At 46.6% G+C, this 15,025-nt stretch overlaps 1 protein-coding gene across 17 annotated transcripts in view; it reads left to right on the forward strand.

Moving 5' to 3' along the window:
* The window catches only part of CADPS (calcium dependent secretion activator), a 225,469-nt gene that overhangs the window by 48,965 nt on the left and 161,479 nt on the right, over positions 1 to 15,025 (forward strand). For all 17 annotated transcript variants that reach the window (XM_050904397.1, XM_050904395.1, XM_050904394.1 and 14 more), the window contains exon 3: positions 338 to 670. In XM_050904397.1, the coding sequence (XP_050760354.1) occupies positions 338 to 670 (333 nt within the window). The remainder of the gene's footprint in view (positions 1 to 337; positions 671 to 15,025) is intronic.

Here is a 15,025-nt window from a genome sequence, read left to right on the forward strand (position 1 = left end):
GCAAAATATAATCCTGCTTTCCCAAAGGGCATTTATGTATCTGGTGAGGTGCGACCACAACATTGTATGAAGTCCTAATTGCATCAAAAGGTTCCATTTTAGTGGACACAAAGCTGATATTGAGCTTCACCCTGAGCTTCACCTGATTTCATTACACTTCCCAAAGTACAGCTGGAAACTCTGTCCATCTGGCAACATGTGGTTGTTGAGTGAGGAGTTGGAAAGTGTACTGGCAGCCAGTTAGCGGGCTTCCCAGCAGTGAAACCACATTTTGTGGTACTTAAGGGGGATTTTTTTTTTTTAACTGACACCATTTGAAGTCACCCTTTTTTTGCAGGTATTCCTGAAAAGCGACCGTGTTGCTAGGATGGTGCAGAGCGGAGGGTGCTCAGCGAATGACTCCCGGGAGGTCTTCAAGAAGCACATTGAGAAGAGAGTGCGCAGCCTCCCAGAAATTGATGGCCTCAGCAAGGAGACGGTCCTGAGCTCTTGGATGGCAAAGTTTGATGCTATTTATCGTGGGGAAGAGGATCCCCGCAAGCAGCAGGCCAGGATGACGGCAAGCGCTGCCTCAGAGCTCATTCTCAGCAAGGAGCAGCTCTATGAGATGTTCCAGAACATTTTGGGGATCAAGAAATTTGAGCATCAGCTTCTGTACAACGCATGTCAGGTAAGGTCCTTCTCCCAGGCTGAGTGGGAATGTAAGGGGTTTTCTTGGGGAAGAGCTTGCCAATGGGTAATACTGCTGTCATGGACTGGAAACTTTGGGTCTGACTAGACTGTTTTTGAGAGAACATCCACTAGGGAAGAGGATTTTGGTTCATGGTGGGACTTCTGCACTGCCAGTTATGTTCTGGCTGTCCAAGTGGGCCTCCTTCTCTTGCTTATGCTTGTTTTCTCTTGGTTGGTTGCTTAGGGTTTTCTGCAGATGTTTGAGAAGGTCTTTATATAAAGTTTTCTTTCCTGAAATCCCATAGGATTGCTGGGATGGGAAAATTTTATTCTTTCAGCTGAGTGTCTGGGTGAGCAGGTCTTTGATGGTGCCTAAGTGAGCCATTTTGCTGGGACTTGCTTGCCTTTCTGCTGTCACATCACCAATCTAAATGACAGAAGTACGTTCTTGCAGCCTGCAATAACCTTATTAGTACTTGAAGCTCAGATGCCCCTGGGGTGGATGTCTTATGCAGACTCACTTATTGAGGTTGTACGGGTTCTCCTTAAGTAGAGGGAGCCTCTGTGACCCCTGCGTGCCCATGGCGGAAGGAGAGAGCGTCCCAAACCCCCATGACCTCAGGGCGGCTCTGCTTGCCCTATGATTTCCCAGATAGATGAAAACCCTTTCCCATTCCTCTCTTTTTCTCCCCCAGTAAGAGCTGGTTCCCCAGAGGTGTGGCGCTGGGACTCTGCAGTGCTGCTTGCATGTCCAGCAGCTCTTGCTGAGGGCTGTTGGTGGCTGTCCAGGCTGTTGGTGACCCAGATTATGGTCCCCTGCTATCGGATATAAATATCGCAGGCGGGATAAAGGATGTCAGAGTCACGGGGAGGGTAAGGTAATGCTGTGGAAAGTTTTCAGAGGAGGCGCAGACCTCAATCTCTTCCCCATAATTCAGGGCTTCAACTTCTTATTGAAATTAATGCATTCGAGACCAATTCTGTCTGTCTTCTGTCTAGACATTTCCAATTCTTTTCAAGACATAGAAAACTATGCTTGATCTGTTTTTTCTCCTGTGAAGAGCTTAATTATCTTGCATTTGTTCTTCATCTCAGACCTTAATGGCAGAGTGGGGAGAAGATAATAAATGTCCCTGAGTAAGGCGTCTTCATAGCAAAAAGGCAACAGCAAGGACTGCATCGGTCCTCATAAATTATGTTTACAAACCAGATTTCGTGCCTCCATCCTCTGTTGGAGGACTTCTTTAAAATCAAACCCATAATGTTTTCAGTGATGTGTTGAGAGCTGAGTCAGTTCTGCCGTGATTTTTTTTAACTTAAACCAACTCAAGCCCTGTGTCTCTCATCCTCCCTTGACCTGTGCTCAGCTAAGGAACTAGGGTGGTTTTGTGTGAGCGTGTGTGCAATCCTACCCTCTTGCTTTGTGGTTCCCAGTGAAGCAGAAAACAGTATTTAATCATGGCTGCCCTGCTTTGTGGATGATCTCTGCTTATGAGAGCCTTTCTGGCTGACACCATAAACCCAGTGGCTGCTCCCTGCAAATTGCCCTGTTGCATCGAGCAACCTGTTTCCTGCAGTAGGTCCTGATTTTACTCTGAAAGTGAAGGATTTAATTCTGGGTCTTTTCTAATACTCAGAGGCAGCAAACCTGTAATTTAAGTTTTTAGAGAAAGACGTAATTTCTGTTGAAAGCGAGCATTATCATGGGAGTTACTCTGTTTTTAATACCTGGATAGTGAGGATTAGCTATGCAGAAGGGAAAGCCCTTTATACGAGGCACGGCTTAGAAAGCTGCAAGGCCGGCAGTTGTTCAGCCATTTGGTATATTCCTGGGGTACAGTGCGAGTGGTTACAGTGCCATGGTGCCGGCGTGGTGGGGTGGGAGCCTGCCCTGCAGGGAGTGGAGGTGGGAGCAGGTCGCTGCTGCTCCTTCTCCCATTAGGTGCTGCAGGGAAGGCAGCAGTGAGCACCCAGGGAAACTGCAGGCTTTGCTGTGGGGACCCTTATTTCGGTGCTACCTCTGGTCATCTGAGCTGTACCAGAGGGATCTCTGGAGCTCTCAGGCCACCAGCTGCTCTGCACTTCTGTCTCGCCGTGAAGCACCAAAATTGCTGTTGACCACTACTCCTTCCTGCAGGGTCTCAGCCATCACTTGCAGCCAGTCTGTTGTAGGGTATAAGTAAAACCTGTCAACCTACAAATGTTTTTGTTTGCTTAGCTTGTATGGGGAGTTCCTGGCAAAAGTTGAAGGTGCACACCACTTGGCTAGCGTGTTTTCTGCAACCGAGCTGCAGGGGAGAGCAGAAAATGATATGCAATAGGCAGTGATATGGTAACCTGCCCCTTTCCCCACATGAAAGCTTCCTCCTCATGAGGAAGCATTTGCATCAGCCCTGAAACAGGAGATTTTACCCTTTCCCTCTTAAACTTTAGTAGCAAATCATTTTCTACTCCAAAAGCTCTTGGTGTTCGCACAGGGCAGATTTCAAAGCCACAACGGCAGCTGGGTGCCCGATTGCTGCAGGCTGGAGATGCAGGTCAAGCCCTAGGTGCTGCCCTTTGTGGCTTGGAAACTCTCCCATGCTGTAACCCCTTGGACTGTGCTGAGCTGCTCTGCACCGGCAGCATCTCCGATGTGGGAAGTCTGACACCAATTAGGGAGCCAGAGGCACCTGCCAACATTACAGCACTAAAACCAGAGACATCTGGAGAGAGAAGAATTGTGTGTACAGCATTGCAGCAGCCCGGATGGGCGCTGGGGGGGAGAGGACCCGGGGCAGCTGGAGGGGAGGAATGGCTCCCTGCTTTGCATGTACCTGTGTGTGATGGCCGTGGCAGGGCTGGGACATGCTTCTGCAGGACTGACTTCCAGCCGCTCGCTCTCTCCAACCCCCACTTCGCATTTTCATGAATTTTTATTTGCCCCATCTGCCTTTCTCTGTTTGACAAGCCATCTTCTGTAAACACCTCTGCTCTGCCAGCCTCTCCCAAAATCAGCGGTGAGCTCCCTTTCTGGATGGGTTTGCAAACACCTCTCAGCCTGCGCCTGCAGCTGTACTTGCAGCACAGAGCACACCCATTGGGCTTTGGGGTGCTGGCCCCATAACCCCTAAAAATGGTCATTTATTGCCATCGTGCTGTTTTGTTTCAGTCCGGATTGTGTTTCCGTCAGAGTCAGCCTAAGCAGTGCTCGTTTGCCTCCCTGTGAAGACACAGTGACTCTGTTGGTCTGACTCTTGTCTCATCAGAGTTAATTGGAAGTACAACTTAAATCTTTTTCTTAATAATTTGATTGAAGCTTCTGTCACCTGTTTCGTAAGAACAAAATATTTTATATATTCTGTTTGTGAATAAGCTTTCAGTAAAACGAAAATACTGGCATTTTCCTGGATGTGCTGAAATTACAATATTCCCAGAAACGCTGTGCAGGCTCAAGTTGCGCATACGTGGGTGATTAATACGTTTGCTTTCCTCCCTTGAGCAGCGTACAGGCAGCTCCTGCCAGAGCCCACCGCGGACCCTGGCTCGGTACCCTGCCATGGTGCCAGCCGCAGGCTTTACACTGAGACTGAGCAAACCTCCCAAACAAATCGGGGGGCAATCACGAGCTTCCCAGCGGTGGTTTGGCACGGTATAAGCTACACTTATTTTTGACCTACGCTTGTCTGCCGTGCATGGGAGGAATTGGGAAACGGAGCCTTTTCCCTGGCAGGCTGTCTGAATGCCATCACTCTTTCTGGAGTGGCAGTGCAGTGCTGTTAATGCAGTTTATCAGTCAATCACCTGTGCTTAGAAAATCAAAGCCCATCGGCTTCTCCTATTGCTCCCGTTGGCTGGGAGCGGAGGGGCTAGCTGGTCTGATGTGCTCTCCCTTGCCTTGGTGTGCAGGGTGAAACTGCCCCAGAGGCTGTGCAGGGAGGCAAGGGGTAAGAAGGCTTTGTCTAGTTATTGGACTCCTAAAGCATGAGCAGGAATGGTGCTGAGAGCCCCAAACACTTGCTTGAACTTCTCCTGCAGTCTGGAAGAAGGTGCTTTTCTCTATGTGGCCTCCTGTTACATCATACTTACTAATTGCATAATGACTGCATCACTGGGACGGCATTTTCATTCAGTTCTGAAATAGTATTTTGTTTGTGGATGGATGATTTCTAAAGGGATTTTTTTTTTAATACAATATCCGCAGGTGGTATGAGATAAGTGTGTTCTTAATGTGATAGCGGTGATATAGCAGGATCTGAGATAGCAACAGAGCAAAAGGGATTGATGCAGTTGGAAAGGCTTCTAGGAAACAAAGATGGGAAGTGGTGTTGTAGCAGAATGGTTGTGGAGATAATGGTGGTGTTAAACACAACCTCTGACTAGAATGTTTTAAATAATACACAGAGGCTTAAGTTTTTTGCGTAACACATGCTATGTGGCTTGGTGTTTCTGCTCCACTGGAGTCAGTGTGGGAATTGAGTATCTCCAGCTCCAGCAGCGAGCTCCTCTGCTGTGCAAGAGGCATCGTGGAGGGAGCAGTGTGTTTCAGTCTAGGGTTTCTGGTCCAGAACCCATTGGCAAGGCTTGAGTTTAGTTCTTCTGCTTTGTAATTAACCTGTGGAAGAGTCATACAGGAGCTATTTTCTATAAGTAAGTGTTGGGCAACACCAAACTTGGGTCTTTGCTGCAGTCGGCATTTCCTTGGGCACGAGCCCTGTATTTCCCACTGACCTTCATGACGGCTGAATTGCAGCAGCATCTCTGAAAATCAGGCTGTGGTGTTCTCCCTGTCTTGTTCTTCCCCAGCCATAGGGCAGTGATTTACTTTTCTATCTCAAGCTGTGTTTGAGAGTCATTTTTAGCTGCAGTGAGAAGGAGCTAGTACAATGCTGTTCAGTTAATCCAGCAGCAGTAGCTGATGTCCAGGCCACATCTATGATGAGCTGCACACTTCTATCCTCCTGCTTCGGAGGAAGCGCAGGACTCTGGGCTGTCCATGCAGGACTGTCTGAATTCACAGGCTTCACAATCAGACTTTCTCTCCTTACCTGGGCCTGAAGTGTCCCGTACATGGTGGCATTCCTGTTAAATGTGCAAAATACCTGTGCTAAGTTTCCAATTTCATCTAATTCCCTTAGATACTAGGTTTGAAAACAAACAGATAAATATATGCATGTCAAACCTGCTGAGTAATACACAGTAATACATGGTCTTGGTTTTTCAACATCTATTCCTGTCCATCCAGGTAGAAGGTAAAACATCAGAGAAGCATGCATGTGTAGGTGGGCTACAACACAGACCAAGTCCCATCGCTGTCTGGTGGCTATTTCACGTAAAGGGATGAAAGCCTTTAACTAGTGCAATTGGAATTGTTTCATAAGTTTTGGGGGCCTGTGATTTTAGCTAGGAAACATTTCAACCCAAATTTTGCCGACCAGACCTGGCTTGAAACTAGAATTCACTGTTTTGACATTTATTTTTGCAGCTGAGTTAGGACACTGTGTCCAAAGGTTGACATTTCTCACAAAGTAGAAAGTTCCCCTGCCAAAAAAATTGGTTTCAGAAGCGTTAGCAGAAAAGATATTTAGGATTTCTGTCCCGAATCAAATGTTTGATTTTAGCTCAAGTCAGTATTAGAGATGATTTGCTGAGGTGCTGTCTCGCCTTCTGCCCCTCTCTCATCTCTGCAGTTCACGTGGTTTTCCCGAACTTCATTTCTTGACTCGCTGCAGTATGTTGAGCCTGTTGCAGAGATGCTGCAGTGGTACTTGGAAGATGCAGCCCAAGTTAGGGCAGAAACAAGTAAGGACAGAAACTGCCGTGAGGCACTGTAACAGCTCAGACGGTGAGATGAAGGTTAAGGTGACCTCAGAATAAATGTTTGGTTTGTGTGTATCCTCCCCAAACCAAGTATTTAATTTAGTTTGTTGTGAGGAAAAATTCCCAGCCATGCCTTGCAATGAGAATTGAGCCCCGGGTGGTTGCGCACAGCATGGAGTTACCTGTCTGTGCACATCTCTGTGTCCCTTCAGAGACACAGGGATTTAGTATCAGATCACTCCCTTCTGCTCCCTATTCATCATTTTTGAAGAACATAAAGCAATTCCTTTTTATTCTAGCTTCATCTTGAAGCTCAACGCCTGTGAAATGGCCATTTGCAGTTCTGGGCATTTAAGCAGTAACACTGGCTATAATGACCCCTCCAAAAGGGCAGGAGGTTTGCTTCAGCCCCAGAGCCCCTGCAAACAGACCGTCATGGGGCTGGGGGTGGCGAGCCAGGGCTGCCCCGGGGCTGCAGGCAAGGACCAACGAGCCTCCACGGGCTCCTCTCTCCAGGGCTGGATACCTGGATGCTGTGGACAACCGGCAGCTTCGGCCAGCACCGCTGTCCCCCTTGCAAATCCCCAGGGCATCAGGCAGATGCCCTGGCTTTTTTTCCCCCTCTTTCACTCCTTTAAAACACCTTTCGGTTGCTCCACCTATTTCTGCACTGTAAGCGTTATCCCTCTCCCCCCCTTGAAGCCACCACCAATAAAAATGGGTTAAGGTGGTTTTGAGATGATCAAAAGCCTCAAAATCCATAAAGCATCATACTCTCTTTTCAGTAATTCAGTATTTATTTCCATGGAAACGGAAATGGCAGCCTGGAGCCTTCTGCAGGGTTGTAATTACTCCTGTAGCAGCCAGCGGCAGCCGCAGCATGCCTGTCAGGGCTCGAGCATCTCCCAAAGACGGCAGTCATTTAGCACCCGATGGGAAATTGAAAAGAAAAAGTGTTGGGAAGTGAATGAAATTTTCCCCTTCATAATAACGCGACATAGATACACGTGGTCCTTCAGGGAGGAGGGGGAATTGCCTTTCTTCGTCGGCTCGGGGTGTGATGTTTTGAAGAATGATGTTGGCATGAGAGGGTGGAGAAACCGAGAGGGACAGTGGAATGTCAGGGATGGGGCGAGTGTGATGTCTGGCTCTGCTGGACCCTCGGCTGCCAGCCGCCCTGTTTGGGAGAGGTTTGCTGATGGAGGTCACCCAGGAGGTACAGAGTGGTCCCCTGATGGTCCCTGTTGGTCCCATGTGGTGCAGAAACGGTGACCCTACATGTGATACATCGTTTAGTGCCTTTATAATTAGGAGCAGGAGAGGTGGTTGAGATGGGACATCTGTCTGCTCCAGCATCAGAAACCTGGTCTCCTCCAGCATCCAACAGAGAGCTGTGGGGAAGAGCTCAGCCAGCTGGAGGGGGACATGGTGGCGAGCGGAGCGGCGCTGCCAGCCCAGCAGTGTGCCGTGGTGCTGCTGCCGTTTGGGGAGGAAAATGGAGCGATCGCTCTCTGCCAGGGTGGGACCCGCTGCCCCGAGCTGTCGTCACCGAGTGTCTGATTTGCATGGGCACGTATGGACCTACGTGTGCGTCCATTAGCTGTAGGATCAGCTAATGTTCTGTTATGGACTTAGAGAGCAATCTTGGCCCCTGTAATTAAATTTAAAGCAAATTAGCTCTTCTATTAAACAAAATAAATCTGATGTAGCCTAATGCTGTATTCTCTAGCTATGGCTGATCAATCGCTCCTGCAAAGAGCAGGCAAATGCTGCTGAGCAGATGGTCTTGGCTGAGGCATGGTCAATTAAACTAATTAAAGATGCTTTCATTTAATCAGAGGGTGTTTTAACCCTGTTAGCTGCCAGTTGGGGATGTATGTTTTCGTGCACTAGGAACTTCCAGTTCTGGCCCTACTATGGACATCTTCTGGTTTTACAGTCCCTTTACAGAAACCAGGCTAGAGTGTGCATTCGAAGAGCAGATGTTTGGCAGAGAAATGATAATGTCATGCAACAATAGTGAAGAGTTGCAGAGGAAAAGTCAGTCGTTTTCTTCTAACACTAACCAGAGATGTTTATTAGACTGAAGAAGTCTTCTGCACTGAATCCTTCCCACGCTACCTCCTGCCAGCCTTCCCTCTGGGTTTAGTGGTGTGGATGCCTCTCCACAGCCTAGCCAAATGTCGCTTGTTCCACCAAAACAAGTGGTGGCTTGTTATGGCGTATTATTTAAGGGACAGAAAATGGTTTCAGCATCCAGACAGATTCTGGAGTGGAGGAGCAGCCTCTTATTTCTGCTCTCTGCTGCCATGCAAAACGTTTTGGCTGCTGGGAGCCTCTTCGCCACAGAGTTCTGGAGATGGATTTAGTTCATTATTTGCTGCAGAAGTCCACGGGGACTCCTCTGAGCCAAAGACCTGTTTTAGTTTGCTTAATAGAGCACTAAGTCGTCGTTTGTCACAACTGGGCACCCTCACCATTTCCCGTTCCCCCTTTCCGATCTGCTGCGCTGCTCCCCTGCCCTCACTGTAAGGGGTGACACCGCTTGCCAGCAAGGTAAGTGCGACCAAGAGAGCTCATTAGTCTAATGGAAAAGCATGCAAAATTATCTCAAGAAGCAGCAGTAGACTAACGCATCCAGACCGTTAGTGACCCCCTCACTGGGCAGCACCGAGGGGCTGCAGCACGCCGGGACCAGCAATCCTCTGCATTTCCAGCAGCTTGGACAAATTAAATTAGAAACAGTTGTGCTTTATCCAGAGGCCACATCGGCAACTTCATGCATCAGACCAGATCTATCCTGCTCCAGCAATATTGATCCCTGCAGGTACATTAGGGCTACAGTCAGGATGATTTTCAAGATGTTCATCCTTTGTGAAATGGTTTTTATTCGTCTGTTTAGCGAGGGGTTTTTGTGGTGCAATATCAGCTGAATGCTCTTCGTTGTCTGTGTGGACTGATTAATTTCCACAGTTTAAGGTTTAAATTGCCATCAAGGTATCTCTTCAGTTTTATTTTTGTTTCAATTGGCCCATGCGTATTTTTCATCATCAGCATTCATGCTGCAAAGGAATGCATAAAAAATAACCATGGTTACCTTATAAAATATCAATGACTTGACATTTTCAATCTACCTTAAACTCTCTATTTAGGGACTGCTAATTCTCTTCTTTCACTGAAAATCTAGTTGTTGGCATGACTTTCCTGCTGCTTAGCCAGATTTTTTTTTTTCCCTCCCATCAGATCAGGAGCCTCATTTCAAATGGATGTTTATTAATACAATTCCATTTCCCTACCACTACCTTGCATTTTGGAAAGAGTAAATTGAGTGGTGAATTCCTGGCTCTAGGTAGGAGCAACTGGGGAAAAGTATGAAGGATTGAAGTAGCGGATGATGTGCTGATCTGCTGATGCTGCCATTTGCAGACTAGCAGAGGTCTCTGGGAAGGGAAACACTTTGGCCCTGAGATTATTAACTGGGAGAGCTGTTCTGGTGTCTGCTGCCTCTGCAAGTGCCTGGCTGCTTCCACCTCTGAGCTTTATTATAGGAATAGAGCAGAGCAGAGGGGAGGGTCAGGAAGACGGACCATTCCTGGCACAGCTGTACAGAGGGAGACGCTGAAGCAGTGGGGTAGGTTTTGCAGGAGCTAGAGAAATAGGAAAAGTTCTTGAGCATCATTAAATGTGACAACATTCGGGAATTATAGCTTGAAACCATTTCAGTGGAGAGGAGATTTGGGATGGCACAAAATATAAACCCCAGAGGTGTTACCTTTGTATTGGCAGAGAGGAGACTACTGATAGAAATGGGGGAGCAAGTGGAGAAAAAGTTGCTGAATTCAGGGAAACCACTTTGCACTGAAAAACCCAACGATCTCGTGGGGCACATTGCCACTGCACAGGGTGGCCCAGCCTCAAAACACCTGGTGGCTCTGCCCAAGGAGAAGCCAAGCCAAACGTTGTCCATCACGGGGAGGTGCAGTAGCCAAAGGTGATACATAAAATCAGATGTTTATTGCTGATCTCCCAAAAAAAGAACCTAAAATGTAACTGAGCTGGGTTGGAGTGTGGATTCTGAGTGGGGCTTCCATGTGGTCTGGTTCCCGGAGGTGGGATTCGACTCTCAAAATGGTATGTTTATTTCAAGCAATCTCTCTTGCTTTCCTAACGTTGAATTCAGTGCAAGCCACTGTACGTAAAACCCAGTTCCTCAGCCTGTCCTGTGTTTTATTAGGAAAAGAAAATGTCACTCCTCCTCTTTGTCTTTCCCTCAACCAGAGATGGTGAGCAGAAGACGTGACAAAGAAATGACCCCACTGGCCCCATTCAGAGAAAGTAATCCTGTTTTTCCTTTGAGCAGCATTTGTTCCCTGCAGTACATGTTCCTGTCAATCAGCCCAGGAGGCCCTGGGAGACAGAAGGGGTGTTATCCAGACCTCTGTCTCTTTAAGCAAGGAACTGCTAGCTGCAAAAGAACCCATATGTGATGCTTATCTTAAGGAAGGCTAGAATACTTAATAAGACATAACTGGTGCATGACCCTGCACTATGTTAATGCCTCTCTTTCTCTTCCTTTTAACTGGAAATACAATGCAGCCGCTAGAATTTAATTTTGCATGTAGGTCTTTAAATCTAATTTGAATTCCACATGAAAACCTCAATGCTTTGCAGCACTTCAACCCTCACTCATATATTTTATCGCTGAAATCCTGTTGCTTTCCTGGGGAACTTTCAATGCCTATCTCACGAGCAAAATGGAAGGATACTGTCGTAGTTGCACATTGCAGAGGTTATACATGGTCATGCTGGAGGCTTGTGCCAGAGCTCCAGGGTGTTCATTTCAACCAGCAATGTCTTGTTGGAGAACCTGCACTGGTTTTCACTGAGCTGTGCTAGCCCAACATTACACACTACTCTTTCAGTTTTCTTTTTATCATCTTAAATAGAGAGATCATTCTTGTGACATACATCATCCACTAAGCGAATATTCTGAAAGTTCTCTATTAATATTTTACTGAGTTTTCTCTAATCTTATTTCTGAAAGACGCGGTTTCTCCAAGGCTGCTTCTACCCCTTTGCAATCCATATCATGTTCAGTATTCCAGAAAAGAGAATTATTTTTAAAAAAGACGTGTTATTCACTAGTCCTTTCCTCCACTCCCTATACTTTGTTCTTCAGACTACCAGTGTTTCCGTGTTACTTGACAAATGCTTCATGCCACAGCTTGGGATGTGATAGACAGTGTCATTTTAATTCAGAAGAACCTTTGAGAGTCAGATGGATCAGGCCATAGAAAGTACTGCATGAATATAAAATACAGCTGGGTTAATCTTCCAGTTTGCATCTAAAAAAGTACCAAAATAAAAAGAGAATAGGTATATTTCTTAAGAGGAATGAGGTGCCAAGAATTTTCTTCAAAAGGATATCAAAGTAGGCACATACTTGTTCCCACTGAGCTGACTGTAAATTGGGAAATGATCAACAAACTAGATTTCATGCATTTCAAAGGCTCAGTCTCAATATCCCAAACTACAGGGAATGCAACTTATGTAAGCTGTTCCTTACCTCTATTTCAGTGTTGAGTTTTCATATTCAATATACTATGGTTTTTCTGGAACATGTGATTCTACTCATGGTTTGTGAGAAATTAGAGTGCAAGTTCAATGGGGAATTGGATGCAAGACAGCTTCAAATGCAGTCTCTCATGTATTTAAAAGGCAGCTATAGTAGCTTCAAGTCATATAAAAACCGTGCTGGCCTTCATCGCACAGACTTTGTTGTATAATGCAGGGCGGCAGTGATGTTTCCTATCAGGAGTGATCTGTGCATGTGTTGTTCATGTGCTGTAGCCTTTGGTCCAGTTCTTTTGCCTCTGAAATAGAGGACAGTAAGGAGATGGGGAGGTGATGGCACAATATTCTTTGTCGTTCAGTGTGAAGTCTTTGTAGAAACGTCATTGCAATGAAAGAGGGAAAATTATTGCATCCCCCCGTTTAATAAAGTGTAGGATGGTGTGACAGCCATTCCTTCCAAAGAGTATTTTGAGATTAAAGGCAATATTGAGTTGAAGTTCGTGTAATATGGGAAGACCTAGAAGGCAAGGGAGAGAGGTATAAGTCTCTCTGCGGGTTGTGCAGCCAGCTCGAAGTCAGACTTCAGGGGCGCATGTGTTTTGCTGTAGATGCTGTAAAGTTGGGGACTGTTGATGTTAAACATTGATAGCTATGGCAGGGAAGTGAGCTGAGTTTCCCAACACGGCTGTATGTGAGCCTGGAGTGCTGGTGGCCCAGGAGAGCGCAGTGCAGGCTGGAGGTTGGCATCTGAACCCCATGGTGCCCCTGTGTCACCGGGCTCCCAACCACAACCAGGTTCCTGCACCTTGTGGGCTCCTGGGCACTGGTGGAGCTGAGCTGCACGCTCGTGTGTTCATGCTTGAGCCTTAAGCCTTCCTTAGAGCGTGCAGAGGAGGGGCCGGCTGAAATTATAGGCATTTCCCACAACAAAGGAGAACAAAGTGCAGATGCATAATTTTGCTGTCCTCTTCTGAGCGTGCTGCCAGGGGAGTGAGGTTTGCAATGACAAAAGGTGCTGGGGAGGAAGCAAGCACAGTGACAGACAGTGACCCACAGAGAAGCGCACACAGACTTTGCCCAGCGCCCTGCTGAGCTTTGGTTATGTGTACCTACTCGTTCTCGCAGGTGCTGGGACGTGACCCATGCTCATTTCTGCATCTTGACCGACTACCACCTGTGTTTACAGCTATGCTGGCAACAGCAGCACTGTTGCAGGTCTCCAGGCGTCATTAGTCCACAGGAAGGGAATTTGGGCAACATCTATACTGAGGGTATTTTGCTCCAGGAATCAACATAAAAAAGTAAAACGCAGGACACAGAAAGCAAAATACCAGGTCACCAACAAAGCTAGGAGATCCTGGCAGGTAACACAGATTGGAGTAGGATGCTGGAGGGAGGCATCGAGTGTAAGGCTTTACTCCTTGGCTATTCCTTAGCAGAAGGAGCATCAGTGAAGCGTTTCCTTGTTACTAGGTTGAGGACCATGAGCTGTTGGCTTTTGTGGAGGGTTTTGCTAAACATAACTAGCTTCTCTTGTGACCTAGCTATGTCCAGAGATGACAGCGAGAAAGTCTTTTGGGTGGTTTAAATTATAAAATTCTAATAGTAGAGTAATTAAATGGTCTCTTATTTGTTCTCGACACCAGCCATTTATCCTGCTGATATTTCTGCCAGTTTGCTGGCGAGCTCATGTTGTGCAACATTGGTGAAATGAGCTGCAGGCATGTGTTTGGTTGCCATTACCAGGAGTCTTGCGCACCCGCATGCAGAGCTGAGACCAGGACTGGTAAAATAGCTGCAAAACAGAGATGTGGTTTCATGGAGAAACTATTGACACAATGATTTTATTAAATCAGGTGGTGCCTGTTACGTTTGATGAGAATGTCATTTGCCAAACGCAGCACTTTATTTTATGTTTTAAAATCACATTAAAACCCAGTGCTCTTTATTTCTGATGTAGGGTGTAATATCAGCAACAGTTCCTCATCACTGTACCTGCCGTCTCCTTGTGGCTTGAAGTCTCATTCCCTACCTTCCCTCCCCGTGCAGATCCAAATTCCCAAAAATGTAAAATATCAAGCAGCCATTTTCAGTCACCTTCTAACTCGGTTCTTCTTGTGCTTGTGGATTTTCTCTTTCCTTGGCCTTTTTCTCCCTAACAGTGGATTTTGGCTGGAAACAGTTGTGCTCAGATGGTTAAGTAGCAATTGAGTGTAAATTAGCTGAAGGAACTGTGGCTGCCACTGTCAAAATGATTCCAAAATAACTTTATGGAGGAGAGTGACTGTCAGGTCAGACGAGAGCAGCATGGTTTGGATCTGCTTGAGGGGAACGGAGTTAGAGAGGATAATACAGATTAGATTAATAGAAGAGCAATGCACTCTAAATACTGGCTTATATGCTATCAAAGATCCATAATAAAAATTATGGTAAGCACTCGTGAGTATGCAGCAGCAGTATTTAGGAAAGGATCTGTTTCAAACCCTGCATTTCCCATGAACATCTGCAGTATTCACGATGAGGACTGCGTGGTTTCTTCGAGGATAGTACAACAGCTTTCCTCTGGGAAGTCCCTGCTGACAGTGTGGTCCTTAGCAAAGTGAGAGGAGAAAACCAGCCACCATTTTTGCTAATGGTTTGGCTAATTGATGTGCTGCTGTTCTCCCTCGGTGGCACCGGCTGCAGCCCTGCTGCTCCCCCAGCACCGCCTGGTCGGTGGCAGGGGGTGACTCTGCTCCTTTTCCCGTGCATTTCTTTTGCCAGCCATGTAACTCCTAATCTTCTTTATTACCACTTAACGTAGGCAATTGTTCAGGGTCATTGCTTGGTCAATCTGTTCTGCCTTTATGTATGGCGATTGCAAAACAGCTGAGGATGTCTGGCAGCCAGTAGAAGTTTTATTTCTGCAGATGAAAATAGCCAAAGATACGTTCAAGGAGATAATTGGGATCATTAAACTTTCCTATCATAATGCCAGTTG

Source organism: Gymnogyps californianus, chromosome 13 (genome assembly GCF_018139145.2).
Source record: "Gymnogyps californianus isolate 813 chromosome 13, ASM1813914v2, whole genome shotgun sequence".
Taxonomy (NCBI): domain Eukaryota; kingdom Metazoa; phylum Chordata; class Aves; order Accipitriformes; family Cathartidae; genus Gymnogyps; species Gymnogyps californianus.